This window comes from Convolutriloba macropyga, chromosome 10 (assembly GCF_964194025.1).
Source record: "Convolutriloba macropyga chromosome 10, txConMacr16.3, whole genome shotgun sequence".
NCBI lineage: Eukaryota > Metazoa > Xenacoelomorpha > Acoela > Convolutidae > Convolutriloba > Convolutriloba macropyga.
Genome location: NC_134477.1, coordinates 28,491,090 through 28,517,911, shown reverse-complemented (window position 1 = coordinate 28,517,911; position 26,822 = coordinate 28,491,090). Strand labels below are relative to the sequence as shown.

Below are 26,822 nucleotides of genomic sequence, written 5' to 3'. Positions count from 1 at the left end.
TTTTTTCCACATAATAATGTTTCAAAGCGAATGGACTCACGGAAAAATATCGTTTATAGATGAAAAAAGTTGATTAAATCATTATGTATATATATATATATATATATATATATATATATATATATATATCATAAGCTGAGACGTACTGGATGCTTTTGTATGACTATTTTAAAACTTAAGACAACCTTCACGCTTGGTGTGAACAGAATAAACCATTGAAATGATCATTGATTTATTTTTGTGGAAACGAGTATTTCAAATACGTTATCGACGGCAAAGTTTATATGAAACATTCCGTTGAGGCCCCAGAGAAAAATTAATTTCAGGTAAAAAAATGGACCTTTTTTGTCTTTAAACTGTGTGCGAATTTAAATGGGAGCCCCATTTGGCTATAGGAAGAGTTTAGAAAGGATTAGAAGGATGAGAAATGTGAACATTTACAATTTTCGCCAGTTACACCTTGAACCACTGAAAAATGCTATGTTATCGCCAATCAAAACGTTTGATTGACTTTTTTCCAGGAACTATGTCTTTTTTATCAAACTCAATTTAACACTGAAAATTGTTTTTGACGGTTTCTGCAACATAATAATGTTTCAAAGCGAATGGACTAACGAAAAATTATCGTTTATAGATTTAAATAAGTCGATTAAATCATTATATATCAAAAGCTGAAACGTACTGGATGCCTTCGTATATCCATTTTTAGTGCTTACCACATCATTCACACTTGGTGGGAACAGATTAAACCATTGAAACTATCATTGAATTATTTTTGTGGAGACGAGTATTTCAAATACGTTATCGACGGCAAAGTTTATATGAAATTTTCCGTTGAGGCCCGAGAGAAAAATTAATTTAAGGTAAAAAAATGGATCTCCTTTTGTGTCTTTAAACTCTGTGTAAATTTCAGTGGGAGCGCCGTTTGGCTATAGGAAGAGTTTAGAAAGGATTAGAAGGATGAGAAATGTGACCATTTACAATTTTCGCCCTTTACACCTTGAACCATTGAAAAATGCTATGTTATCGCCAGTCAAAACGTTCGATTGACTTTTTCACAGGAACTATGTCTTTGTATCAAACTCATTTTATTACTGACAATTGCTTTTGACGGTTTTTCCCACATAATAATGTTTCAAAGCGAATGGACTCACGGAAAATTATCGTTTATAGATGAAAAAAGTCGATTAAATCATTATATGTATATATATATATATATATATAAATATATATATACATATATATATATATATATATATATATATATATATATATATATATCATAAGCTGAGACGTACTGGATGCTTTTGTATGACCATTTTAAAACTTAACACAACCTTCACGCTTGGTGTGAACAGAATAAACCATTGAAATGATCATTGATTTATTTTTGTGGAAACGAGTATTTCAAATACGTTATCGACGGCAAAGTTTATATGAAACTTTCCGTTGAGGCCCGAGAGAAAAATTAATTTCAGGTAAAAAATGGACTTCTTTTTTGTCTTTAAACTGTGTGCGAATTTAAATGGGAGCCCCATTTGGTTATAGGAAGAGTTTAGAAAGGATTAGAAGGATGAGAAATGTGACCATTTACAATTTTCGCCAGTTACACCTTGAACCACTGAAAAATGCTATGTTATCGCCAATCAAAACGTTTGATTGACTTTTTTCCAGGAACTATGTCTTTTTTTTATCAAACTCAATTTAACTCTGACAATTGTTTTTGACGGTTTCTGCAACATAATAATGTTTCAAAGCGAATGGACTAACGGAAAATTATCGTTTATAGATTTAAATAAGTCGATTAAATCATTATATATCAAAAGCTGAAACGTACTGGATGCCTTCGTATATCCATTTTTAGTGCTTACCACATCATTCACACTTGGTGGGAACAGATTAAACCATTGAAACTATCATTGAATTATTTTTGTGGAAACGAGTATTTCAAATACGTTATCGACGGCAAAGTTTATATGAAACTTTCCGTTGAGGCCCGAGAGAAAAATTAATTTAAGGTAAAAAAAATTCGGACCCTCTTCTTTGTCTTTGAACTGTGTGCAAAATTAAATTTCAGTGGGAGCGCCGTTTGGCTATAGGAAGAGTTTAGAAAGGATTAGAAGGATGAGAAATGTGACCATTTACAATTTTCGCCAGGTACACCTTGAACCATTGAAAAATGCTATGTTTTCGCCAGTCAACAGGTTTCATTGACTTTTTTCCAGGAACTATGCTTTTTATCAAACTCAATTTAACACTGACAATTGTTTCTGACGGTTTCTGCAACATAATAATGTTTCAAAGCGAATGGCTCACGGAAAATTATCGTTTATAGATAAAAAAAAAGTCGATTAAATCATTATATATCAACAACTGAAACGTACTGGATGCCTTTGTATAACTATTTTTAGTGCTTACCACATCATTCAGGCTTGCTTTGAACAGAATAAACCATTGAAACGATCATTGAATTATTTTTTCGGAAACGAGTATCTCAAATACGTTATCGACGGCAAAATTTATATGAAACTTTCCGTTGAGGACGGAGAGAAAAATTAGTTTTAGGCAAAAAAATTTTGGACCCCAATTTTTGTCTTTAAATTTTGTGAAAATTTCATTGGGAGCGCCGTTCTGCTATAGGAGGAGTTTAGAACGGATTAGAAGCATGAGAATTGTTACCATTTAGGATATTCGCCAGGTACACCTTGAATCAGTGAAAATTGCTATATTATCGCCAGTCAAAACGTTTCATTGACTTTTTTACAGGAACTGTGTCTACCAGCAGTCTCAATTTAATACTGACAAATGTTTTTGGCGTATTTGCAACATGTAAATGATTCAAAGCGAATGCACTCACAGAAAATTATCGTTTACAGATTTAAAAAAAGTCGATTAAATCATTAAAAATTATCAGCTGAAACGTACTGGATGCTTTTGTCTGACCATTTTTAGTGCTTACTCTGTCATTCACGCTTGGTGTAAGCAGAATAAACCATTGAAATGATCATTAAATTATTTCCGTTGAGGCCCGAGAATTTAAAACCATTTTCGACCCCACTTTTTGTCTTTAAACTGTGTGCAATCCTCAGTGGGAGTGCCGTTTGGCTTCAGGAAAAGATTAGAAAGGATTAGAGGAATGAGCAATGTGACCATTTACGATTTTCGCCAGGTACACCAAGAACCATTGAAAAATGCTATGTTATCGCCAGTCAAAACGTTTGATTGACTTTTTTCCAGGATCTATGTCTTTTTATCAAACTCAATTTAACACTGACAATTGTTTTTGACGGTTTCTGCAACATATTAATGTTTCAAAGCGAATGGACTCCCGAAAATTATCGTTTATAGATTAAAAAAAGTCGATTAAATCATTATATATCAAAAGCTGAAACGTACTGGATGCCTTCGTATAACCATTTTTAGTGCTTACCACATCATTCACGCTTGGTGTGAACGGAATAAACCATTTAAACCATCATTGAATTATTTTTGTCGAAATGAGTATTTCAAATACGTTATAGATGGCAAAGTTTATATGAAACTTTCCATTTTGAGGCCCGAGAGAAAAATTAATTTCAGGTAAAGAAATGGACCTCTTTTTTTGTTTTTAAACGGTGTGCAAACCTCAGTGGGAGTGCCATTTAGCTATAGGAAGATTATAGAAAGGATTAGAAGGTTGAGAAATGTGGTCATTTACGATTTTTGACAGATACCCTTGAACCAGTGACAAATGCTATGTTATGGCCAGTCATAAAGTTTGATTGACTTTTTTTACCAGAACTATGTCTTTTATCGTTCTCAATTTAATGCTGACAATTGTTTTGGTGGTATTTGCAAAATAATAACGATTCAAAGCTAATGGACTCACAGAAAATTATCGTTTACAGAATAAAAAGTCGATTAAATCATTATATATCAAAAGCTGAAGCGTACTAGATGCCTTCGTATAACCATTTTTAGTGCTTACCACATCATTCACGCTTGCTGTGAACAGAATCAACCATTGAAACGATCATTGGATTATTTTTGTGGAAGCGAGTATTTCAAATACGTTATCGACGGCAAAGTTTATATGAAACTTTCCGTTGAGGCCCGAGAGAAAAATTAATTTCAGGTACAAAAAATATGGACCTCCTGTTTTGACCCAAACTGTGTGCAAACCTCAGTGGGAGCGGCGTTTGGCTATAGGAAGAGTTTAGAAAGGATTAGCAAGATGAGAATTGTGACCATTTACAATTTTCGCCAGGTACACATTGAACCGTTGAAAAATGCTATGTTCTCGCCAGTCAAAACGTTTGATTGACTTTTTTACAGGAACTATGTCTTTTCATTAAACTCAATTTAATACTGACAATTGTTTTTGACGGTTTTTGCAAGATAATAAAGTTTTAAAGCGAATCGACTCACGGAAAATTATCGTTTAAAGATAAAAAAAATCGGTTAAATCATTTTATATCATAAGCTGAAAGGTACTGGATGCTTTTGTATGACCATTTTTAGAAATTACCATAACCTTCACGCTTGGTGTGAGCAGAATAAAGTTTATATGAAATTTTCCATTGAGGCCCGAGAGAAAAATTAGATAAAGGCAAAAAAATTTTGGACCCCATTTTTGTGTTTAAACTGTGTCAAACTACAATATGAGCCCCGCTATGCTATAGGAAAAGTTTGGAACAGATTAGAAGGATGAGAAATGTGTCCATTTACAACTTTCGCCACGTACAACTTGAACCATTGAAAAATGCTATGTTCTCGCCAGTCAAAACGTTTGATTGATTTTTTTACAGGAACTATGTCTTTTTATTAAACTCAATTTAAAACTGACAATTGTTTTTGACGGTTTTTGCAACATAATAATGTTTTAAAGTGAAAGGACTCACGGAAAATTATCGTTTATAGATTTTAAAAAAGTAGGTTAAATCATTATGTATCATAAGCTGAAAGGTACTGGATGCTTTCGTATGACCATTTTTAAAAATTACCACAACCTTCACGCTTGGTGTGAACAGAATAAAGTTTATATGAAATTTTCCATTGAGGCCCGAGATAAAAATTAGATAAAGGCAAAAAAATTTTGGACCCCATTTTTGTCTTTAAACTGTGCGCAAAATTCATTGGGAGTGCCGTTTGGCTATAGGAAGAATTTTGAACGGATTAGAAGGATGATAAATGTGACCATTTGCTATTTTCGCCAAGTACACCTTGAACCATTGAAAAATGCTATGTAACTTTTGATTGACTTTTTTACAGGAACTATGTCTTTTTATTAAACTCAATTTAATACTGACAAATGTTTTTGGCGGTATTTGCAACATAATAAAGATTCAAAGCAAATGCACTTAAAGAAAATTATCGTTTATATATATAAAAAAAGTCGATTAAATCATTATATATCATAAGCTGAAAGGTACTGGATGCTTTTTTATGACCATTTTTAGTGCTTACCACATCATTCACGCTTGATGTTGACAGAATAAACTATTGAAACGATCATTGAATTATTTTTGTGGAAACGAGTATGTCTAATACGTTATCGACGGCAAAGTTTATATGAAACTTTGCGTTGAGGCCCGAGGGAAAAATTAGTTTTAAGCAAAAAAAATTTGGACCCTCTTTTTTGTCTTTAAACTCTAAGCAAGATTCATTGGGAGAGCCATTCCGCTATAGGAAGGATTTTGAACGGATTAGAAGGATGATAAATGTGACCATTTATGATTTTCGCCAAGTACACCTTGAACCAGTGAAAAATGCTATATTTTCGCCAATCAAAACGTTTAATTGACTTTTTTACAGAAACTATGTCTTTCAACAATCTCAATATAATACTGACAAATGTTTGTGGTGGTATTTGCAACATAATAAAGATTCAAAGCGAATGCACTCACAGAAAATTATCGTTTACATATTAAAAAAGTCGGTTAAATCATTATATATCAAAAGCTGAAAAGTACTGGATGCTTTTGTATGACCATTTTTAGTGCTTACCACATTGTTCAGGCTTGGTGTGAAAATAAACCATTGAGAAGATCATTGAAACATTTTTGCGGAATTGGAATTTCAAATACGTTATCGGCAGCAAAGTTGATATGAAATTTTCCGTTGAGGCCCGAGAGAAAAATTAGTGTCGGGCAAAAATTTTTGGACCCCATTTTTTGTCTTTAAACTGTGTGCAAACTTCATTAGGAGTGCCGTTCTGCTATAGGAAGAGTTAAGAACGGATTAGAGGGATGAGAAATGTGGCCATTTACGATTTTCGCCGAGTACACCTTGAACCACTGACAAATGCTTTTTATCGCCATTCAAAACGTTTGATTGACTGTTTTACAGGAACTATGTCTCTCAACAGTCTCATTATAAAACTGAAAATTTTTTTGGCTGTATTTGCAACATAATAATGATTCAAAGCGAATGCATTCACAGAAAATTATCGTTTACAGATTAAAAAAGTCGATTAAATCATTATGTATCATGGGCAGAAACGTATTGCATGCTTTTGTATGACCATTTTTAGTGCTTACCACATCATTCACGCTTCGTGTGAACAAAATAAACCATTGAAATGATCATTGAAACATTTTTGGGGAAACGAGAATTTCAAACACGTTATCGGCAGCAAAGTTGATATGAAATTTTCCGTTGAGGCCCGAGAGAAAAATTAGTGTCAGGCAAAAAAATTTTGGGCCCCATTTTTTGTCTTTAAACTGTGTGCAAACTTCATTAGGAGTGCCGTTCTGCTATAGGAAGAGTTTAGAACGGATTAGAGGCATGAGAAATTTGGCCATTTACGATTTTCGCCAAGTACACCTTGAACCACTGAAAAATGCTTTTTCATCGCCATTCAAAACGTTTGATTGACTATTTTACAGGAACTATGTCTCTTAACAGTCTCATTTTAAAACTGAAAATTTTTTTTGGCGGTCTTTGCAACATAATAATGATTCAAAGCGAATGCATTCACAGAAAATTATCGTTTACAGATAAAAAAAAAGTCGATTAAATCATTATATATCATAAGCTGAAACGTATTGCATGCTTTTGTATGACCATTTTTAGTGCCTACCACATCATTCACGCTTCGTGTGAACAAATTAAACCATTGAAATGATCATTGAATTATTTTGTGGAAACGAGTTTTTAAATACGTTATCAGCAGCAAAGTTGATATGAAACTTTCCGTTGAGGCCCGAGAGAAAAATTAGTTTTAGGCTAAAATAAATTGGACCCCATTTTTGTCCTTAAACTGTGTGCAAACTTCATTGGGATTGCCGTTCTGCGATAGGAAGAGTTCAGAACGGATTAGAAGAATGAGAAATATGACCATTTACGATTTTTGCCAGGTACACCTTGAACCAGTGAAAAATGCTATAATATCGCCAGTCAAAACGTTTGATTAACTTTTTTACAGGAACTATGTCTATCAACAGTTTGAAATTAATAGTGACAAACGTTTTTGTTGATATTTGCAACATAATAAGGATCCAAAGCGAATGGACTCACAGAAAACTATCGTTTACAGATTTAAAAAAAAGATTGAGCCATTATATATACTAGGCTGGAACGTATTGGATGCTTTTGTATGAACATTTTTAGTGCTTACCACATCAGCTTACCACGCTTGGTGTGAACAGAAAAAAACGTTTAATTGAATGATCATTGAATTTTTTTTCTGGAAACGAGTTTTTCAAATAAGTTATCGACAGCAATGTTGATATGAAACTTTTCGTTGAGGCCCGAGAGAAAAATTAATATAAGGCAAAAAAAATTTTGACGCCACCTTTTGTCTTTTAACTGTGTGCAAAGCTCAATGGGAGTGCCGTTTGGCTTTAGGAAGAGTTAAGAAAGAATTAGAAGGATGAGAAATGTGACCATTTACGATTTTCGCTAGATACACATTGAACCAGTGAAAAATGCTATGTTATCCCCAGTGAAAACAATTGGTTGACTTTTTTTACAAAAAATAGGTCTTTTATCAGTCTCAATTTAACACTGGCCATTGTTTTTGGTGGTATTTGCAACACAATAATAATCCAAAGCGAATGGACTCACAGAAAATTATCGTTTACAGATTAAAAAAGGTCAATTAAATCATTATATATCATAAGCTGAAACGTACTGGATGCCTTTGTATGACCATTTTTAGTGCTTACCACATCATTCAAGCTTGGTGTGAACAGAATAAACCATTGAAATGATCATTGAATTATTTTTGTGGAATCGAGTAGGTCAAATACGTTATCGACGGCAAAGTTTATATGAAACTTTCTGTTGAAGCCCAAGAGAAAAATTAGTTTTAGGCAAAAAAAGTTTGGACCCCATTTTTTGTCTCTAAACAGTGTGCAATTTTTATATGACGTGTCGTTCTGCTATAGGAAGAGTTAGGACGGATTAGGAGGATGATAAATGTGACCATTTACGATTTTCGCCAAGTGCAACTAGAACCGGTGAAAAATGCAAATCAAAACGTTTGATTTTATTTTTTCACAAGAATTATGTCTTTCAACAGTTTTAATTTAATACTGACAATTGTTTTTGGTGGTATTTGCAACATATGAATGATTCAAAGCGAATGTATTCACAGAAAAATATTGTTTACAGATAAAAAAAAGTCGATTAAATCATTATGTATCATAAGCTGAAACGTACTGGATGTTTTTGTATGACCATTTTTGGTGTTTACCACATCATTCACGCTTGGTATGAACAAAATCAACCATTGAAATGATCATTGAATTATTTTGTGGAACCGAATATTTCAAATACGTTATCGACGGCAAAGTTTAAATGAAACTTTCCGTTGAGGCCCGAGAGAAAAATTAGTTTTAGGCAAAAAAAATTTGGATCCCATTTTTGTCTTTAAGTTATGTGAAAACTTCATTAGGAGTGCCGTTCTGCAATAGGAAGAGTTTAGAACGGATTAGAAGCATGGTAAATGTTACCATTTAAGATATTCGCAAGGTACACCTTGAATCAGTGAAAAATGCTATATTATCGCCCGTCAAAACGTTTCATTGACTTTTTTACAGAAACTGTGTCTATCAGCAGTCTCAAATTCATACTGACAGATCTTTTTGGCGTATTTGCAACATGTAAATGATTCAAAGCGAATGCACTCACAGAAAATTATCGTTTACAGATAAAAAAAAAGTCGATTAAATCATTAAAAATTATCAGCTGGATGCTTTTGTCTGACCATTCTTAGTAATTACTCTGTCATTCACGCTTGGTGTAAGCAGAATAAACCCTTGAAATGATCATTGATTTATTTCCGTTGAGGCCCGAGAATTTAAAACAATTTTCGACCCCACTTTTTGTCTTTAAACTGTGTGCAATCCTCAGTGGGAGTGCCGTTTGGCTTCAGGAAAAGTTTAGAAAGGATTAGAAGGAGGAGAAATGTGACCATTTACGATTTTCGCTAGATACACATTGAAACAGTGAAAAATGCTATGTTATCCCCAGTGAAAACAATTGGTTGACTTTTTTTTTACAAAAAATAGGTCTTTTATCAGTCTCAATTTAACACTGGCCATTGTTTTTGGTGGTATTTGCAACACAATAATAATCCAAAGCGAATGGACTTACAGAAAATTATCGTTTACAGATTAAAAAAGGTCGATTAAATCATTATATATCATAAGCTGAAACCTACTGGATGCCTTTGTATGACCATTTTTAGTGCTTACCACATCATTCGGGCTTGGTGTGAACAAAATAAACCATTGAAATGATCATTGAATTATTTTTGTGGAATCGAGTAGGTCAAATACGTTATCGATGGCAAATTTTATATGAAACTTTCTGATGAGGCCCGAGAGAAAAATTAAATTTAGGCAAAAAAAAATTGGACCCCATTTTTTGTCTTTAAACTGTGTGCAAACTACAATATGAGCCCCACTCTGCTATAGGAAGAGTTTGGAACAGATTAGAAGGATGAGAAATGTGTCCATTTACAGCTTTCGCCACGTACACCTTGAACCATTGAAAAATGCTATCTTCTCGCCAGTCAAAACCTTTGATGAACTTTTTTAATGGAACTATGTCTTGTGTCAGTCTCAATTTAATTCTGACAAATGGTTTTCGTGGTACGTGCAACATAATAATGACTCGAAGCGAATGAATTCACAGAAAATTAACATTTACAGAAAAAAAAATTCGATTAAATCATTATTTATCATAAGCTTGAACGTACTGGATGCTTTTGTATGACCTTTCCAGTGCTTGCCAGTCTATTCGCCGTTGTTTGTATAGAATCAACCACTGAACCATCAATAAACAGTTTTTATGGAAATAATTTTTTCAAGTTTATTTTTGAAGGCAGAAATGATATGAAAGTTTCTGTTCTGAACCGAGAGCTGCCATCAGTGGACTGAACTCATAAGAGAAAGTGGTCTTTAAGTTAATTGGGGTTTAGAATTCTTCTTTTTTCTCTAAAATTTTCGGACGTCTATCTTGCAAGATTTTGTAAGATTCTTGCAAGGTAAGCGTCCGGATCTTGCATCTGGCAAGATTAGCGTTATTTGCAAGAATCTTGCAAGATCTTGTAAGATAAACGTTATTTGCAAGAATCTTGCAAGATCTTGTAAGATAACCATCCTTGCTCGTCTATGATTTTATCTAGTAAGATCTGCCAGATTGTCATAAGATTTTGTAAAGGGACGCATCTTCTTATCAGTTCTTTTAAGACAATTTTGTGAGAAATTTGTAAGATGTCGCACGATAAAAAGTACCTTTCATTCAATTTTACATGGCTTCCGGAATTGCAGTTTTTTTAAAGTTGTGCCATATACCTATCTCCGAAGCAAGGCGATACAGCTGATTTGTTGTTCACCCCATAACTGTGAACACGGATTTTGAAATCAGGATTTTGGTCGAGGCCAGGTGCGATCTCGGCCTCTTGCAAAACTAAAGGCATGGAGTTGTTCCCAGTAATGCCCATTCCACAGAACATCAGTTTATGATATCCAGGACTGAACTTACCCATTTCGCACATTCCAATAACAGAATCCGAACTTAAATCAAATCTAGTTTTGACCATGGCGAAGTCATAGTCCTCGATAAATTCGTCTCGTGTTTTATTGTCCTTGAGTCTAAAACATTTCAAAGGATGATTTTTCCTGGTAATCAGAAAAAGATATTATAAATGAAAATATTGGGTTGGGACAGAACGATGATTTGAGTGAACCCAAAAATAGCCTAAAAACTTATAGTACAAAATATATTAATTTACGCCGAGAAAACAATTATGGCGAATCATAAATTAAGCAATGAATGCTGTAAGGTTTGGTGGGATAGAATGGGGTATAGAAGTAATTGCTCGTATAGGAACTTGACAACTACAGTTCTTAGAGGTGAAAATGCTTTCAACAGCACAAATGATAGAAACCACGCTTTTCTCTGGTTCGGAGGATTAAAATTTTTCTTGATCACCTCGGCGGTGAAAGTACATCACCACTTAAAATCTCCAAAATTTCATCTGCATTTTTAAGAAATTAGTGAAAGTAGTTGACTGGTTCTGCAAAGGAGGCAGTATTACAAAATAGGAGACTTTATTCGACTGTAGGTCAGTGCGGTAAGTGAAGGCTGAGAAACTATACTTGTACAAATTTCAATGATTACAGTTTAAAAAATCTGGGTTAAAGATTGCAGCTCCTGAGAAAATTCACGGCTAGCATCTGAATTTGAATCCATTTATCGGATTTACAAATGTTGTAAGCATTTGTAAACACGATTTCACAAAGCACACTTGAAGGGAACAGCAGAGAGTAGTTCAACTGATCAAGGATGCCCCTGATTTGGAAACTAATTGAGCAACCTAGTTAGAAAAAAGTTCATTTAATACTTTGCGGTCTGTAAGAAAAATGTATTCGAACTTTTCAAAAAACTATTTTTCATCAGTTTTTTTCTCGAATTAGGGTGATAATATGTCACTCTGTTGTAAAAAGTTGTAGGCCATGGTTAATCTCTTTGTTTGTGATACCTTCATAACATGTCTAAGGCAAAGGACTGACGGGAGGACACCTTTCCTGAAAGTTCTCTTAAGAATTTTTTTCAAATCTGATGCACTTCCATATGATAATACACCGAATTCAATAATAGACGTGGCAGAACAGTTGTAGAAAATAATCATTTTTTTCTTCTAAAAAATCCCGGATTTTGTACATAATTCGACAAAACTTAACTAATTTTGAACAAATTGCATCAATAGGACTCCTGAAATTAAGTTTATTGCTATAAATTGTTATTTATGGTGTATTAACTAAAACACCGAGATACTTGCAACTTGTTGTTAGTTGTACAGAAGTCCCATTTATTTGAAGGTGCTCAATAGGTTGGCGGCCAAAACTTATAGCTACTGTTTTTTTTAGCGTTAATTGTAAAGCGATTCTCAAGAAAATGTATGTTATCCCTGTAGCGGAACAACATCTTTCATATCAGTCATTCATTTCTCGCCCATTAAAAACAAGCTTATCACCCGCAAACATTTACACTTTTGCTATAATTTGGCGTTTTTGGTAGATCGCATGTGCAAAAGGAAAATAATAATGGTCATAAGACCGTTCCTTGGGAACACCTATTTTATCGCTGACTGGCCGAGACATGTTTTGACATTATGCATGCGATTGCTCAGCTAACTCTCGATGAATTGCAGAAAGTTTCCTCTGAAACCATAACGATGTAATTTTGCGCACAAAAATTTGGGGTCAATTTTATCGAATGCTTTTTGCAAATTAATGAAGCGGGTATCAATATTCTCCCTCCTACTTAAACATTTTCGTACAAATTCAAGAAAGGGCGTCAAGGCACCGGAGCAAAAACTCAAAAATGCCGGGAAAAACTCAAAATGCCGGGAATTCAGATTTTTTGTCTTTCTGTTACGTATTTGAGCTTTCTGTTGAATAATGTTTTTTCATAAATTTTTAATAGATGTTGATAAACTTATTGGTCGATAGTTACTAACATCATATATGTCAGCAGACTTATGAAGAGGTATAACTCGCGCAAATTTCATTTTATCAGGATAATATTCCAGTTGAAACCAATGGTTGAATAGGTTAGGAATTGGTTTGTCTACAACTGATGAGCACATTTTCAGAGCTTTATTACTTACACCATCGTGACCGAAGGAGTCTTTTCCCTTTGTTTTTCTCATTACTGACGCCACTTCTGTAGGTTCAATCCTATGATAAAAAAATGTTCAAAAAGTGCGGTCACAGAATTTTCAACTTTCTTTGCTAAACTGGAACCAATGGAACTAAAGAATGAATTGAAGTGATCAGTGACTATCTTGTTAACTTTGCGTTTTTCCCGAAGACATAGCTGTCGATAAAGTTCAAAAGCTGTTTTTGTTTTATTGCCTGTTTTTGCGCAGGAATCGCAGTTTTTTATTTTAGCCTCATTTTAACGTTTAAGTGTATTGTTTTCGAAACTTAACGTACTTATTACGATTTTCCGTTGTCTGGTTTTCATTAGTAATTTCGTATTATCTTCATTGGTTATCCAATGATTTGTTCTAGTTCTCATAATAAGAGAGGTAACGGGGGGAATCTGTCTAATTGAGTATCAATGGGGTTGGTTAAATAATCTAACGGATCATCGATGGTTAGAGTGAAATACAATAGCTGCGGTAGTGAGATGTAGAGCGCAAAACGAATATGAAGATTTTATCTTCGTGATAAATCTGCCAAAATGTCCGTCGATTGACTATTTCTATGATTTTTCCAGTTGTTTTTCCGCACTCGTTCAATTGTAAGACTAAGCTACGATTATCACTGTTTAGGCCTTCTATAGTAAATGCATTTGTCTCGCTCTGTGAGCGACAGTGATCAATGCACATTGATGATTTGAAGGATACTCTTGTTGGTAATTTGTTCAAGAAACAAAATCCAAAAGAATTAGCTGAGTTTTTGTATTCAATGATTTCTCATCAGTTTTGAGAATGTCGGTGTTCATAACCCCACAGATTATTGTTGTTTTCTTCAGTTAGCTGATCTGCACAAACAATCTTCCAGTTCCTGGAAGAAAAAAAAGAAAAGTTAGTTGTTTGTGGTCTATAGCAGCAGCCTAAAGAAATGGTTCGCACTCAAGTGGTTCATGAAGTAACGAAAATCATTCGAAGGTGGTCAAATCCGCGTTTATCTCGTATGGTTTATATTGGAAGTCTTTGCGTATGTAGAACGCAACTCCTCCGCCGCGACGGTCTTCTCTATTTTTGTTCAGTAGCGATAGGTATCCTGGTAACTTGTAACTGTCGGCTGCGTTTTTTGGTGCAAGCGAAGTCTCACACATTGCGATTGCGTATGGTTAGGTGAGGCATTATGTTGTCAGCCTTTTTCCTTAATGATCTAATATTTGTGTAAAAAAAGAGCCGAAGTCTACGTCGGCAAGTAATGATTCATTTTTGGGTTGCTCCATTTGAAATTTTTTTTTATAAAATAAAGAATTGAATAGATGAGAATAAAAAAATTAGGTTGTATAAACTCGTTGCAGCACACTGCATAACAAGACATTGCTCTCCACTGTCAGAGTCAATATAAAAATGTTCATCCTTGGAATTTGCTTGGTTTTTGAATTCCTCTACATTGTGGTAGAAAAATTTCAATAGTTTGACACTCTCCTCGTCTCCCAATAAAGATCTCAGTCTTTTAAATATTGTTTCGAATCCATGTTCTTCGCTATCTTTCCTGGTGGCGTTTTGCTAATAAACGTCTTTTTTTCGTACAAAGTAATTGAAAATTACTGTCAATGCTGTAATAACAAAAAACGATATAGGTTTTCACCAACAGAGTAAGAAAGGGATGTGGTTTTTCCTATAGGCTTGCTTTCTCAGTCAATGACAGGTCTGTGAGTCTTTCTCACATTGCAAAATGATGAGAATTTTGTATTCCAACTGGGATCAATTTTTTGAAGTTCAAGAGTCAAAACTTTTTGACACCGTGACAAGGATTTTCTCAAGAGTGTAATGATTGTTTTAGGCGATAGAGTAAAATTTCTGCAGCCGTTTGTTACATAACAAAATTAGGGCCGTTCCTTCCCATATATACCCTAATCGAGCAAAAAAACCTTCAAAATGGAACTCTATTTTTTGGAAATAATGCAACTATTTTTTGAAAATAAAAACGTGATTATTCTTCTGAATTTTGAAACAATTTATCAATAAAACCTACGAAAATAAATGTTTTTGCTAGCTATAATTGATTAACAACCAAAACCTGAAATTGACAAGAACGTCCAAAGTTTTTGTTTTCTCTAGTTTTAGTTTGCGTTGGTCATCAGCGATGGCCTTGAAAATTGCTTTAGTGTTTTTAAATGAGGATAGAATGTGTTGGGTTCAAATCTCTCGTTTTTTTTTCTTTTTTCTCTACCAAATGGTTGTCTTCACTTATTGCAGATCAGTTTCAACAAATGTGATATTTCAGCTCAGTTTCAAAGTAAACAACATGTTTCATCCCTAGGATTCTGATTTTTGAGATACTGGAAAAAAGACCAAAAAATGATTAAATGGGAAAAACTTGAGTTATGTGTAAGTTGGAAAATTTATGTCGAGTTCAAATTGCTTTAAATATTGTAGCCGATGGTTGAATGAAAAATGCCACTCTGGATTCGAGGTTATTATCCGTTAAAGGTTATATGGGTTTCATTCAAAAATATAGTGTCGTTACTCTTATTTCCCTACAAACGACCTTTCACTGTGCAGCGTTGTTTGAATTCGATTGAAGGAATTGGGCTGTCTTAAATCAAACGACAGGAATGAGGAAAGTTTTTATTGTGAAGGACCAACGGAATTCCTTATCTTTCTGTCTATAACTATCCCAATTTTTCAAACTCTTTTTTTGTTTGGAAACTACTCAAACGTAATTTAGGCGTTTTCCACATTGGGTGTTAACAGATGACGAGACAATTCGTTGTAATTTGTTTTTGTTTTTGTACCGATAGACGCTAGTAGTGCAAATCTTTGCTTCGCTCTCAATTCATTTGGGTAAATTTGGAGTTCAATTTGGGATTAATTCTTTTATGTCCACGGAGAGAAATTGAGGACCTCCATGACAATGATTCGATTATTGCATCGTTGCTTTGTGATTTTGGGAAAAATTTTGACTCAACACTGTACGTAGAGCTTGAAAAAATTGATGCCGCTGATGATTATTAGACTTGATGCTTTTTTGTTGAAACTCTTTCCAAAAACATCTTCTTACACTAAGCCATATATGCACCAATACTCATATCAAAAGGCAAAAACGGCAAGCTCCATATTTTTTCAAACTTTTTCCAAATTAGTCTAATACTAACTAAAAGTTACAGTTCATAGCATTAGAGATATTTTCAACATGAAAATATCAAAGAGCCACACTTAGATAAAATGGAGTGAACGCATTTCATATTTCTTTGATCAGTGAAACAATCTTCTGCGTTAAAATCTGCAAAGCTTATTATTTACACAAAAACTTACGCAAAAAATTTTCTGGGGGAGAGTTGATCTGTTAAAGATCCTGCTAAAGAAAGCACTAACTATCATATAAAAAATCAGCCCTCAAGTTTTTGGTATTTTGACAAAATTTAAACCCCAAAAAGAACCAAACACCAAAAAGGATTTTTTGACAGCCCCGGAGCCTCTAGAACTGAGCGGCAACCAAAAGCTGCTAATCATGATGAAAAATTTGCCAGTTAATTGATCTGAAGAAAATAGGATAAAATATATATACAAAAAAGAATCATGTAGTTTTTCGCTTCTTTGATTTGAAACCCGGACCTAGCTCGAAGTCAATTTCAGTACTGGGCAAGTCTAAATCCAAGTCTTATTTCATTACTGATTCAGTACCATGATCAGATCACTTTTTGCACTTGGCAATCTAAATCCATTTCTGGGCTGAGACTTGGCAAGTCTAATCCAAGTCTGTTTTAAGACTTGTTAAGTATAAACCCAAGTCCGATTTAAGACTTGGCAATTCTAAATTCAAGTCTGATTTGAGACTTCGCAAGTCTAAATCTAAGCCTTGGCAATTCGAAACGGGTCCGGAAGACGTCAAAAACGGCTGTGAAAACGTCATAATTGGCCGAAAAAACCTCTAAATTGGCCGAAAAAACATCAAAAGTAGCCAAAAAATGTCAAAAATAGCCAACAAAGTTTGTCAAAACAAGAAGGGAAAAAATTCAAAATTATCCGAAAAAACCGTCAAATTTGTCAAAAATAGAAGGGGAAACGTCAAAAAAAGCCAAAAAAAATATCCAAAATAGCCAGGAAAACGTCAAAAATAGCAGAAAACCCATATGAACCATCACAATTTTCTTCAAAACTATTCCTCTGTTAGAATATCCAGACATTATTTTCAAGATCCAATTCAGTCAATTTTTGTCACAATCGGGACGAACGGGTGCGAAACGGCTTAGAAACGGCTGAAAAAGGCTCATAAACACCTGAAAACCCATTAAAATATACTACTCTGACCCCCCGTGATAAATGATAGTGTTAAATGGATTTGGGTTGATTTCAAAGCACCCCGGGAAAATAACCAAAAATTAACTCCAGAAGACTTGCGAGACTTGTAAGACTTATATTTAGACACTTGCCCAGTACTGGGAAACGAAATAAGACTTGGAATTAGGCTTGAACAGTACTGATAAAGACGTGGAGTTCGATCCGGGAAAACTGTTCCAATCAACTTTTGGAAAGTTATCGCATCAAATATTACAACAACGGACATAAATTAAAAAACAACACCTCTAATGTCTGAAAGCTGCAGTTTTTATAAGAGAAAGAACAAATATACAAAATTTTCTCGGCCAAAGGTTACAAAACCTCAATTTGTTTAGTTTTCTAGCTTTCAATTCCAATGACAGTCTTGAAAATTCAATCGAATTAGGAGACCATAAAAAATTTTGGTTATTTAGTATTTTGATTTTTGATTTTTATTGTTTTATTATCTACCCGGGTTGACGTCATAATTGAAAAAGTTGTAAAATTACAACTTCCTATTATGTCGTCTATGAAAAATTGTAATCATAAAACTTTCATATTATGACAGTTGTAAATTAACAAATTTTCAGAGAAATGATGAACACGCCTAAAACAGCACAAATACTTTGTTTCAAAAAATTAGAAAGAAAAAAATTGGAAAAAGATTCTTTTCAGTTATATCGTACTTATGGAAAAGTTGCAGTCATAGAACCTCAAAATAAAATTTTCTTTTCTGCGACCTAAGAATTAGAGATCAAAACCGCCAGATGTTTCAAAAAATTGTTATTCTACAAAAAACTGAAGTCTGCGCCTCAGGTCACCTTTTTTGCTTTTTTCATGGAAAAGTCCTAGTCATAAAACTTCATAAAGCAAAATCAAATGTAAGTGTTTCTTAACAGCCAAAATTAATGCAATGCATGACTTGATAACCTTTTTTCAGTGCCGATTAAACTAGTCACAGTTGATGTATGCAAAAAGAAATTAAAAAATGTTTATTTTGTATTTTTCTGAAAATCAATGTTTTAAAATAGTTATCATCGGTAAAGTACGTATAAAGCTTTCTATTTAGGCCCGAGTAGAATTTGTTTTGTGGCATAAAGTTTGGACCACAATTTCTGAATTGAAGCTGTGGAATGGCCTCAGTAGCACTGTTGTTCTGCTATAAAAAGATTTTAAGTATTATAAATTTATTAAAAATGACCATTTACTCTATTTTTCAAAAATATAGAAATTTTATTGGGTCAAGGAGTTGTTCAAAGTGAACCAAATTGATATCCCAGACTACCAGTACTATTTAGGTTGTAATGCCAAAAGAATGGTCCGCTTAACATTCCTAGAAAAAAGTTCGTATTTCAATCGGAAATATCGACTTATCCGCTTATAATATTTTCAAAAAAAAACAGAAGTTTTATTGGGTCAAGGAGTTGTTCAAATCAGACCAATTGCGGTATGGAGTATCACCAGTGCGGTTAGAGTTTAAAACAAAAAGCATTTTTGCTATAGCTTGTCTAGGAAAAAAAGTTAGAAGTTTTACTTGGAGAGCGTCTTAGAGCGCGGATTTTTTAGTTCGCTCTGACTCAATTCTCCTATAGTTGCTTGTTTGTAATTCCGCCGTAGCCGGTCCCGAGCCCGATTGAGAGAAGGAGGAGGGGGACACACCCAAAAAATACTGGAAAATCTCAAAAAGTTGTTCGTTAGTTCAACTGTAGATTTTTTCCGACAGTATTTAACCTACTTTAGCGCTCGAAACGATGAAAAATTTGTAATCCTAGAACTTTCATTTATGAGAAATGTGTTATCCTAGAACTTTCCATTTTGTGAAAAAGTTTTAATAATAGAACTTTCCTATTAGGATAAAGTTGTAATCATAGAACTTTCCTTTATGAGAAAGTTGTAGTCATAGAGCTTTCCTATATGATAAAGTTGTAACCATAGAACTTTCCTTTATGGGAAAGTTGTAACCCTACTAATGTCGTACAACTTTTTCGTCTATGACATTAAGGATCCATAAGAGGAAAGTTCTAGGATAACAACTTTTGGTTTACCCGGGTATACCAAAACAGTGAATTTTTTGCTGCTGTAGGAAAATTTTACAGCCTTTTCTTTCTTTTCCTCTTCGAAATAATTTAGTCCCTCGTCAATCGCTTTTGAGAATTTGGTTGCAAAACTTACGGTACAACTCCTTGAAGGGAAATTGATGTAACGCTGGAAATGATGCGAAACTTTTCTCCAATTATCTTAGTCTATGGCTGAATAATTTAAATTGTCATTCTTGCTTTAGAGTTGTTGTTACTGAAAGGCTGTTGTTTATTTCATTTGAAAACTTCTGATGACTTCAGGCTTCAAATGACCTTTCACTGGCCAGCCTTGTTCACTTTGTTTTTGCGGAATTGGGTTGCGTTTTTGAGTAAAAACTACTTTAGGAATTTTGTGTTTACCGCCTTCTTTATTAAAAAGTAAAGAAAGTCTACATTATTAGTTAGTGATATTTAGTCAGTGAAATGCTCCAACCGAAAAGAGATTTGGTGTCGATTGAGGTGTTTTTTTTCTCATCCAAAATCAGATGTTTGGATTGCTTCAATACAGATTTCAAGCCCATCAGTCCGTTTCTTTTGTCTCAAAACAACAGGAGAGGGCTGATGTGATGCAGTTGCAAACGTAATTCATTATCTATCTCAAAGCTCTAACTCAGTTTCAATCTTGTGAACCCTGCTTAATCACTGTTGTACACAAACACTGAACTAACTTTAAGATTTTATTGATAAAATTTGACAAAAGTTCAATTTTTTGTATTATCAATTTTGAAGACAATTTTATCAAATGATAGCCTTCCGGAAAACTAAAGTGATGTGGCCCTGTATACGGACTTAAAGGATATAATTGAGGCTGTCCAGAACAGAACCACAAAGAAGGCACTAATGGAATTGGACTTACGATTTGAAAAAAAAAGGTTTGAACAAAATTTCTATTTGTACGACATAATTGACCAATTAGGAGATCAAGAACGGTACAGCAGCAAAGATTCTCTGGTAAAAAAAATCTGCTTCTTTACTCAAGTGATTTTGAGAATCCTTCCTCGACCTTGAAAATCTTCTTTCATGAAATACTTAAAATTAGACACAAAAGAGGAAAACTTAAAAAGCATTCCCACCTCGAAGAACTTTACAAGACAACTTGATACCCCCGGTCATCGTAAATCGTATCTTTTTTAAGAAAGAGAGACAGCATATAGGCAAATTAATTTTCTCAAGCAAGATCCAAAGAGAAACAATTACTCAATAAGCGCAATCACTAACAAGTATATCTTTCTGAATGAAGGGGTGCCAGCAATTGAAAACATTATAAGAAACTATCTGACGAGATAAAATTTAATATTTCAACTAATATGTTTTGATCCTAAGGATCCAATTAGTAAAAATTCAAAAGAAATGAAAAATGATACAGGTACAAATGCAAAAAAGGATACAGGTAAAAATGTGGATAAAGAATTAAACTGAAAAATCCTGTTTAAAAACTCCCTTAAAAATGGGCGTCCATTCTACAAAGAGTAATGACAAAGATCCTGTGATAAACGTTCTTCAGAGTTATTCACAATACCAGAATTGGATAAATATTTTTTTTTCGTTGAAAACCATTGTCTTAATTGTATACACTTAAGTCCTTGGGATTTTTCGAAAATCAACAATTCCATACAGAGTAATCGTTTTCTTTTGCAAAGTGCCTCAACTCAAATTTTTCTGCAAGAGGAATCAAATACCAGAAACCACAAAAAAAGAATGGAAGGAAAGAGAGGAAGAGAAAGGAGGAGGAGAAAAATTGTTGATTGGGCAGCTGTAAGATGATTCGACAACCAGCTTTTTCCCACAAGGCGTGTTTGTTGGGAACACTGCGACTGGGAAAGTGGAAAAACGGAACCACAAACTTACTATGAATCATATTATTTGATGAGATTTTCTCGAAAGTAACATTGAATCAGCACTACAGAGAGGTGAACCCGTGCCAAGTTCATGTTGTTGCAAAATATAAGATCGATAGTTGCAAATGTCGCTGAGTTTAGTATAATTTTTGAGGCTGACAAAAATTGTCAGCTTTATTGGCACTATCTGGGGAGACCTTGTTGAGAGATAAGCCGAACAATAACCTATTTGGCAACAAAAAGATCTTAAACATTGTCATATGTAACCGTCCAGGCACAAAAGGTAGAAAAAAGCTCTGCTTTTAACCATGGCTTATCAATTAAAAACAAATAAAACTTCAGGAAAGTATTAAATCCAATTTTTAAAAGCAAGTTTTATCTCATACTAATAGTCTGCAATAACGATTGTGTACAGGGATCCAACAACGGAATTCTCCACATTCCAACAGTTCATTTTGGATCTTCTACTATTGTTGGACCTTAACGAGGTATGTTTTTGAACATAGATTTATCGGGAAAAAATATATATAAAAACCCAAAAATTGTTTAACAGAAATTAATTCTCGAAACCTTAATCAAAGATCTAAGAAAAACCAGCATACAAGAACAATTAGAAGTAAATCAACTCTAGACGTTTTTTCTCAATGTGAAACAACTGTAAGAGAAACAAATGTATGAGATCATAACGTAGTTTATCGGAAAGTAAAGGAGATCAACAGCAGTCAAGTTAAAACAATAAGAGCAGAAAAAAAGGGAAAAAGAAAGAAATTCGAATACACAAAGCAGACCCTCTGACATAGTTGATCTAAATTTTGAGCTGTCAAAATTTTTCAAGCAGAAAAGTCAGCTTCCTCTATATTGAAAAGAGGAGGAAGGGATCCAAGAACTAGAGGAAATCAAAAACTCTGGATCTTGTCTCTCCAACAGAAAAAGATGAGAAAACGCCACTGGATGGCCAACGATGTCAAAATGCTGCTCAAATAAACTGCGTGTCTGGAATATTTTTCTGCAGTCTGAAGGAGCTGAGTCAAAAAGCAATATCCGATACAGAACAACAAAAAAATATTTGAAAGAAACGCTAATAGGACGTGCTATGAAAAAAATTTTGATAAAGAAAATGATTTTTGTGGTAAGAAAATTTATTGGCTTCTCAATTAATGATGCCGAACTAATACAAACGGAAAAAATGAAGCAGCAAACGCAATTGATTCCGAAGCACTCAACAATTTTAAGGAAAAATTGGTCCGATACTTGTCATCAAACACAAAACAAAACAATTTAATCGGAAAACAGTTAGTCGTATGGTCAGTTTTTTGTTGTGAATCCAGTAAAAATAGTAGAAAATTGCAGAGATTAAAATATCAAACAATTTTCTATTCTTTACAGTTTTGGGTTCCAAAAAGTTAGAGAAGTTCGTAGCTTCAGAAAAAAATTCCTTCATTATTTGAGCAGCAAGTATACGAACTTCTAAAACTCTGAAACTTTAAAAACTTTTCAATAGAATCTATCATATCCATATCGAAGCTAACCAATCATCCGAGTTAGATCTGAGAACCAAAACAAAATCTTTCTGAGATAAGAAGATTAAAAAGAAAACAAATTTAAATTCAGTTGAGAAAACTGTACAATATACTATCCAATTTTGGACTTCAATAAAAAACACAAAAAGAAGTTCCAATAAAGTGTACTGAATAAAGCGCTACACTCCTTACCAGACAACAATTTAATTGAATCAGAATTTCTTGAAAACTTTATCGGTAGAATGCTCAATGCGAAATAACAAAGCTAACCCAGTTTAAGATGCCAAATGGAAAGCAGTTTGTCCAGACCGTGTCAGAGAGAAAAATGTCTATGTCTCAAACTGTAATATAAGTTTTATATAATACATTTTTGTTGAAGTTTCTCGCGCTGAACCATCATTCATTTGGTTAGGTACATTACAGCGGTGCGTCGTCATTTTTTAAATTTCTTTTCGTTTCTAAATGAACAGAACAGATTTTGCGATATCCTACTCTTCAGAATCAATCTGAAATTGGCCATTGTTAAAAAATAAAAAGAAATGCTCTGCACAGATTAAGTGAAGCTGAATAGTCAAGAGAAAAAAACGCTAATTTTTAAAAACCCAATCAGACCTCATTAAGTCAAAAATATAACCCCACGATTGAAATGAGAGAATTTGAGGCAGTAATTAAGGGTGGGGGGGGGGGGTAAAACGAAGTAAGAGCGGGCTGCAATAAGAGGACTTTTGAGAAGTTATCACCGGCAAAAATTGCGATATAAGAGTGGACAGCAATGGACTGCAATGGTGGAATTTTGAGAAACTACAACCCCTGGCAGAAATTTCAATGTGAGAGCGGGCTGCAAGGCTCCGCAATGGAAGGACTTTTGAGGAACTACCCTTAGGCCAAAAAAAACGATGCAAGAGAAGGTTGAAATATGCTCCAATGGGGGAATCTTGAGGAATTACAACCCCCGGCTAAAATTGGCTAAAATTACAAACCCCGGACTTTTGAAGTAATAACGCCTGGCCCAAAACTGTGATGTAATTGTGAGCTTAAATGGATTGCAATGGGAGGATTATCGGGGAATTAACCCTGGCCAAAATTGCGATATAGAAGCGGGCTGCAATGCACTGCAAAAGAAGGACTTGAGAAAAACTGCACCCATGCCAAAAAAGATGCAAGTGTAGTTTGAAATGTAGTGTAATGGGGGAATTTTTGATGAATTACGTCCCCTGGCTAAAATTGCGATTCAAAAGGAGGCTGCAATGGGCTGCAACGAAAGTACTTTTGAGGTATTAACCCCTGGCCAAAATTGCGATTTAAATGTGGGCTGAAATGGGTTGCAATGGCAGAGTTTTTAAGGAAAGACCCCCTGCCCAAAATCGCCATGTAAGAGCGGGCTGCAATGCGCCGCAGTGGAAGGACTTTTGACGAACTACACACTGGCCAAAATTACGATGCGAGAGTGCACTGAAATATGCTGCATACTTTTTGTGAATTCATGTCCAGAATTTTGAGCGTTCAATTTTTCTTTGTTTCAGAGAATGCGACTGTCCGCAGAAAAAAAGGGAAAAACAAAAAAATTCGAATACACAAAGCAGGCCCTCTGACATAATTGATCTAAATTTGGAGCTGTCAAAACTTTTTCATCGGAAAAGTCAGCTTCCTCTATTTTGAAAAGAAGAGAAGGGGATTCAAGATCTAGATGAAATCAAAAACCGCACTCTGGATCTTGTCACTCCAACAGAAAAAGATGAGAAAACGCCACTGGATGACCAACAATGTCAAAACGCTGCTCAAATAAACTGCGTCTCTAAAACATTTTTCTGCAGTCTGAAGGAGTTGAATTGAAATGCAATATGCGATAGAGAACAACGAAAAATATTTATAAGGAACGCTAAATGGACGAGCTATGAAAATATTTTGATAAAGAAAATGATTTTTGTGGTAAGAATTTTTATTGGCTTCTCAATTAATTATGCCGATCAAATACAAACGGAAAAAATGAAGCCGCAAACGCAATTGATTCCGATGCACTCAACAATTTTAAGGGAAAAATGGTCCGATACTTGTCATCAAACACAAAACAAAACAATTTAATCGGAAAACAGTTAATCGTATGGTCAGTTCTTTGTTGTGAATCCAGTAGAAAAAAGTAAAAAATTGTTGAGATTACAATAACAAAAAAATTTATTTGAGGAACTACATCCTGGCCAAAATGGCGATATAAGAGTTGACTGAAATGTGCTGCAGACTTTTGTGAATTTACGTCAAGACTTTTGTGCCTTCAATTTTTCTTTGTTTCAATGAACGCGACTATCCGCTTAAACTATAACCTACGCGCCTACTAAATAAAAACAAAAAAAGTTTAGTCGGAAAACAGTTAATCGTTTTGTCTGTTCATTGTTGAAAATCCAGTCGAAAATAGTAGAAAATTGTAGAGATTACAACATCAAAAAAATTTCTACTAAAAATAATATATGGGTTCCAAAAAGATAGAGAAGTTCGTAGTTTCAGAAACAAAATTCCTTCAAAATTTGAGCTACAGGTATACGAACGTCTAAAACTCTTTTCAATAGTTATCGGAAGAGGATACATTCGTTCAAATGAATGTATCAACTCAATCATATCTGTAAGCGAAATCAACCAATCATCCGAGTCAGATCTGAGAACCAAAACAAAATCTTTCTGCGAAAAATTAAGAATAAAAGGAAATCAAACTTCACTTCAAATGAGAAGTCTGTACACTATACTATCTAATTTTGGTCTCCAATAAAAAACACTAAAAGAATTTGCAATAAAGTTGACTGAAAAAAGCGCTACACTACTTCCTAGTTAACAATTTAATTGATTATGAGTTTTTTAAAAACTTTTACAGAATGTAGAGTGCTCAATGCAAAATAACAAAGCTAGCCCAGTTTAAGATGGCAAATGGAAAGCAGATTTTCCAGACCGTGTCAGATAGAAAACTGTCTATGTCAATACCGTCCCTCAAAGAAGGTCAGAATTTCGTCCACTCATGAACAGTGTATCATGCGTTCTTCTGACTTTTGTGCTGCCATCAGGTTTCGTGCGCTCCCCAGGTATTTGTTTATTCATATTCAGACTTCCGGTCGTTCTGCAAACTTTTGTGGGGTCTTGTTCAGTTTTCGTGAGCTGACCAGACGTTCGTGCGTGCAACAGATTGTAGTGCAATCAAGTTCAGATTTCCGTTTGTTCATCAGATTTTAGAATGTTCATGTTCATTTTTTCGTGCTTACGTTCACCTGACTCTGTGCTTTCATTTTCAGACTCTTGTGTGGTTACCAGGTTTCGTGCGTTCCCCAGACTTTTGTGAATTCATGTTCAGACTTTTGTACTGTGCCCTCAAGTTCAGATTTTATACGTTCAAACACAGCAAACTTCAACAACACATAAATATTACACGCATGACGCCCCAAAAATGTGTTCATCTTCGATCTGGACATAATTGCTTCCACCTTGGAACTCACCCAGTGTAATGACTTGAACTTTCCGCTTAAGTACTGTACAAACAAATATTTTATATAATAGTTTGTTGAAGCTGTTCGCGCCAAACTAACATTCATTTGGTTAGGTACATAAGAGCATTGCGTCGTGTGTATTTAATTTCATATTGTTTCTAATTGAATGGAACAGAGTTAACAGTATCTTACTGTACAGAATAAATCTGAAGATTGCCGATGTTTATATTAAAAAAAAGCTCTGCGCAGAATTAGGGAAGCTAACTGGTCACGAGAAAAGGTCAATTTTTGAAAACCCCAATCAGACCTCATCAAATCAAAAATATCATCCCAGTCAGAAGGTGAATTTTGAGAAAAGTTTCAAGCCGGGTCAAATGTCCTTCAGAAAAACCTCCCACTTTTGTTGCAAGAGTGGTTGTAATTTAATGAGTGAGGCGGTAGTTTGGTCGTTGGGGGGTTGGGGGTATAACGAT

The 26,822-nt window shown here is 34.4% G+C and overlaps 1 protein-coding gene across 1 annotated transcript in view; it reads right to left on the bottom strand.

Annotated features, from left to right (window-relative positions):
• The window catches only part of LOC142348826 (uncharacterized), a 67,909-nt gene that overhangs the window by 25,736 nt on the left and 15,351 nt on the right, over positions 1–26,822 (bottom strand). The window contains exon 2 of the mRNA XM_075400353.1: positions 10,785–11,084. Within this exon, the coding sequence (XP_075256468.1) occupies positions 10,785–11,032 (248 nt within the window). The 5' untranslated portion in view covers positions 11,033–11,084. The remainder of the gene's footprint in view (positions 1–10,784; positions 11,085–26,822) is intronic.